The sequence below is a fragment of the Entamoeba invadens genome (assembly GCF_000330505.1).
Source record: "Entamoeba invadens IP1 unplaced genomic scaffold scaff_1105074726609, whole genome shotgun sequence".
NCBI classification, from domain to species: domain Eukaryota; phylum Evosea; order Mastigamoebida; family Endamoebidae; genus Entamoeba; species Entamoeba invadens.
The window spans coordinates 217,578-221,818 of NW_004191835.1; the positions used below are offsets into that span (position 1 = coordinate 217,578).

General features: G+C 31.8%; 2 protein-coding genes across 2 annotated transcripts; both read right to left on the reverse strand.

The window, feature by feature from the left end:
• Positions 1–2: 2 nt before the first annotated feature.
• Positions 3–986, reverse strand: EIN_136270 (hypothetical protein; the record flags this gene model as incomplete). The annotated part of the gene is made up of 1 exon (XM_004185271.1): positions 3–986. One exon carries the CDS (start codon positions 984–986, stop codon positions 3–5), a length of 984 nt encoding a protein of 327 aa, XP_004185319.1.
• Positions 987–2,653: 1,667 nt separating this feature from the next.
• On the reverse strand, positions 2,654–4,198 carry EIN_136280 (hypothetical protein; the record flags this gene model as incomplete). Its single annotated transcript, XM_004185272.1, has 1 exon — positions 2,654–4,198. A coding segment is annotated over one exon (1,545 nt), but the record flags the coding sequence as incomplete, so codon positions are not given.
• Positions 4,199–4,241: the final 43 nt, after the last annotated feature.

Here is a 4,241-nt window from a genome sequence, read left to right on the forward strand (position 1 = left end):
ACTCAGAGTTTGACATCTCCAAGTAACTCTTGGTCGACCATGACTATTTGTTCAGCAATGAACTTGGACTTTATGTTATATATCTTCGTTGTTTTTGCGTCTTTACAAAGATACATTTTCTCGACGTCAAGTTCTATAAGAAAGTTTGTTTTAGTACATTTAATGAAGCCCATTAATATACTATTTTTCTTCTTGGGAACATACAACAAGTTGTTCTTAATTTTTCTCAAAACGTCGGGAATGAACAAATCTTTGGTAAAGATCACGGAGTCCAACACACTCTTTTTGAACTCTGCGGACTCGTCTGTCTCGTCTTTAAAAAAAGACGTCCATGTCAAAACGATGTCTTCAAGCCGCTTGATTTTCGGTCGTAACAACTTTTCGTCAATGCAATTCTTCTCGTCTTCAAGCCGATTATACAGGTCAAGTACTTTACTCAAAAAAGCTTTAGGGGTCATATACGTCGTACTCTGTATTACAAAAATGGTTGTGCATAACTCACCAACTTCAAACATCGACTCCCAATGGACATCCTCAGACATGCCAATTAAGTCACCGTCATGACTATACATCAGGACATCCGTGTCATTAAATATTTGTTCCTGACACGTGAAGAGTGTATGAAGAAACGCTCTGATGTTTTGAGGGTGTGGAAATTTGCTGGTGTCGTAAAGCATTTCGAAGAGTAAAGGGCGTTGTTCGTCTTTAATTAATCTGAGTACAAGGGCTTCTAACAACAAGCGGTTATTCTTCGTCAGTTTCCATACGACATATTTGACATACCACATCTTCCGAGAGTTCTCAGAAAAGACTTCAGGCTCCTCGAAGAAGTATATCCCAAGTTGTTTAAAAACATTTAAAAACTGTTTCAACGTCATCTTTTCGACTAAAAGTAGAAAGTCAAATGGGACGGAATCTTTTGGAAAATAATAAAAGAGTGACTCAACGTCTTTGTCGTAGCTCGAAAGACGTCGTTTGAAAAACATGCTCCTGTGCCGGACGCGTGGGTGGATAGCTTCAATTTCCATTTGAAAGTTGCGAATATCATATTTTGGTTCTTCATAATAACAAAAAGAAGAAGTACATCTAGTTTCTTTATTAGTATTCTATAGTATATTTCAACCAACTACCAAAGTCATTTTTTAAATGAAGAAATTACTTGTAAAAAAAAAGACTGAAAATGTTGAATTTTTATTGACGACATTACTCAGTAAAATGCAGAAATGTTTAGGAAAATCCATCCTTGTATTGTTCAAGTTGTATAGAAAAATGCTAATTAACGAGTAAATTCATTTTAATTTTTAAAATTAACATTATAAGTAATAAGAACCAATGTCTAGTTAACAACACACAAGAAACCCAAAAATACACCATCATTTCAAAATACATGAGTTGGGTGTTTAATATTGGTGTGTGGTATTAATAGTCTTAATCTATTTTAATGTAACAATACTAAAAAATCTATAAAAGTTGAATGAGAAACTAAATGTCCATTTTTGCAATCAATTATTTCATATAAATAAAAAATTATCACTCGAAATAATATGTTCTTTTACACTAATTAACGGGAATATTAGTAGTAATAATATTTATCGTTCTTTTACATAAATGAAAGTGACAAATTGGTCTCTTATTCACATAAATTATGATTGAAGTTAAAAATGAAAAAGTGAATTGTATTGAGGTGAATTGAGATAAATTTGTATTAAAAATAAACTATATATAAATTATAAATATTTAATCTAGTTTTTTATTTTGATAACTATTATTTATTATTAATATAAGATATAAGATGAGTCTAAAAAACCTCTTATATTGTTTTAAATCGAAATATTTTTGATATAAATGAAAAATGAATGTTGATTAACAATTGAACTTAAGTGTGAGAATCAGTTGAATTTCAATCAAAATGTAGTGCAAACATTTAAGAGTTTTTGACATCAACTGTTATTAACAATAACAGTTTTGTTGTAACAACTGCAATACAGTAATTGCAAATTTTTTTATATCAGACATTATTAAAACAATTTATATAAAAAATATAATATTAATATGTTTAATAAAATTTATAATTTGAATTAATTGTCAGAACAGTTTTTATACCTATTTTTCTTGTACAATACAAACAATTTATCAAATATATCAACACACAACCTTCTTTAATCATTCTTAGCAACTTGAAGTCGTTTTAAAAAATATTAAGATTTTTCAAAAACAGTTTACATAAATAAATGTAATGTGACTTTATAACTTGATTTATCAATAAAATAACAATTAAAGCATGGAATTTTTTAATATAAACATAAACTCAAAGTTTTTACGATCTTTTTTATTTTGAAATGGTGTTTAATAATTACTTTTTCTCTACAATTACTTATATCAATTTGAGTGATTATAGTTTATTGAAAAAAGTTAAGAATATTAAATTGTTAACCTTGACACTAAATTTCCATGTTAATAACTTTTGATCAATTAGTCATTATTTCGATTACAAAATATACAACTGGTTTTTTAAAATGAAATACTTGCTGATATTAATGCAAGATTTTAGCTTATTATAAAAAACAAAATCTCAAATTTCTGCTGTAATAACACTATATCTAAAGAATCTATTCTCAATGACTTAAAAAAGTAAAAAATGATGTTCGAACAATTACTTCTTATTTGTTGTAGACTTCTTAGACGATTGAGATACCCTCTTCTGTTTTAAAATTTGGGTTTTCTTTGATTCTGCCTGTTTGACCAACTTCTTTTTCTTCTCTTGTAATTTCTTCTTCTGAGCTTGAGCTTTCTTCTTAATCATTTGTTCCTTCTTGATTGCTGCCGCTTTCTTTTTCTGCGCTTGGATCTTTGCGTTGTTTCGAAGTCTTTGTGCTTTTAATTGTGCATTCTTCTGCAACCGTTTCGCCTTAATTTGAGCGTTCTTTTTAATTTGCTCTTGTTTGCGTTTTGATGAAGTTTTACCGAGTTTCTTTGTTGTCGACTTTTCAAGCTTTTTAAACTTCTTTGTAATACTTTTGCCAAGCTTGCCAAACTTCTTCTCTGCTTTCTCACCAACTTTCTTGATAGTACTCACCGTCTTTCTTGGAAGAACTCGTGCCTTCTCGCCCAACTTCTTTGCTTTGCTTTGTTCTTTCATCATCGAATCAACAACTTTAGACCCAAGAGCTTTCCCCTTTTGAAGCATAGTGTCCATCTTTTGTATTGCTTTCTCTCCAGCTTTTTTCATCCCTTGAAGAGCTCGAGTGGGTATCTTTGATGCCACTGCTTTACTGACTCCTTTTGCTATCTTTGCAACAGACGAAGCCGTTTTAGTCTCCGCCTTTTGAATCGATTGCGTTGCTTTGTTCTTGTATTTGTCAAACATTCCCTTCGTGGCTTTGCCGATACTCGAAGCAAAATTTGACGCGTTAGAAACTAAAGTCCCTGCCGCTTTCTTTCCTTTGTTCATATACTCTTTACCCTTTCCAATGACATTCTTCGTTTTTTCCATCATATTGTCTGTTTGGTCTTTAATGGTATTTCTAAACTTCTCAGCAGCTTTTTGTGCATTTTTATTGATCGAGTCTTTTGTGTTCTTTAAGATATTCTTTGCACCTTTTATCATGGTGGTGGCAATTTTCTTGGACTTTGTACTTCCTTTTTCATCTTTAGTAGCAAAACCTTCGATCACATCTTTCACTCCATTGACTTTATTCGTTAATTTATCTTTTGCGCCTTTAAAGCCATTCGTCTTTTTGTCTTTCATCTCCTTGATTTCGTTCTTTGTTTTGTCTTTGGCTTCTTTTATACCGTCTTTGAGAGTGTCTTTCATGTTATTAATCCCATTCACAAACTTCTCTTTCGCTCCTTTCAAACTATTAACAACACCGTCTTTCATCCCTTTCAGACCATTCACAAGGTTGTCTTTTGCGTCTTTGGCTTTGTCCTTCACATTTTTGAGACCATCTTTAATGCCATTCACTAAACTGTCTCGCAATTTCTTGGGCACGTTTTTGCCAATAATATCCTTTGCAGCACTCACTAACTTCTTAAGACCATTTTTCCCCTTATCAAGTAATTCGGTACCTTTCTTCTTGAGCTTGTCCATCATTTCTTTGATCTTTGAACGCCCTTCTTTACTCTTTCCAAATATCTGCTGGAGCTTCTCTTTAGTCTTTTGTAAGACTTCTTTGACCTTATCTTTTGCATTTTGGGGCTTGTTGGTATTACCACTGTTTTGCCCACTTCCACTATTCCCA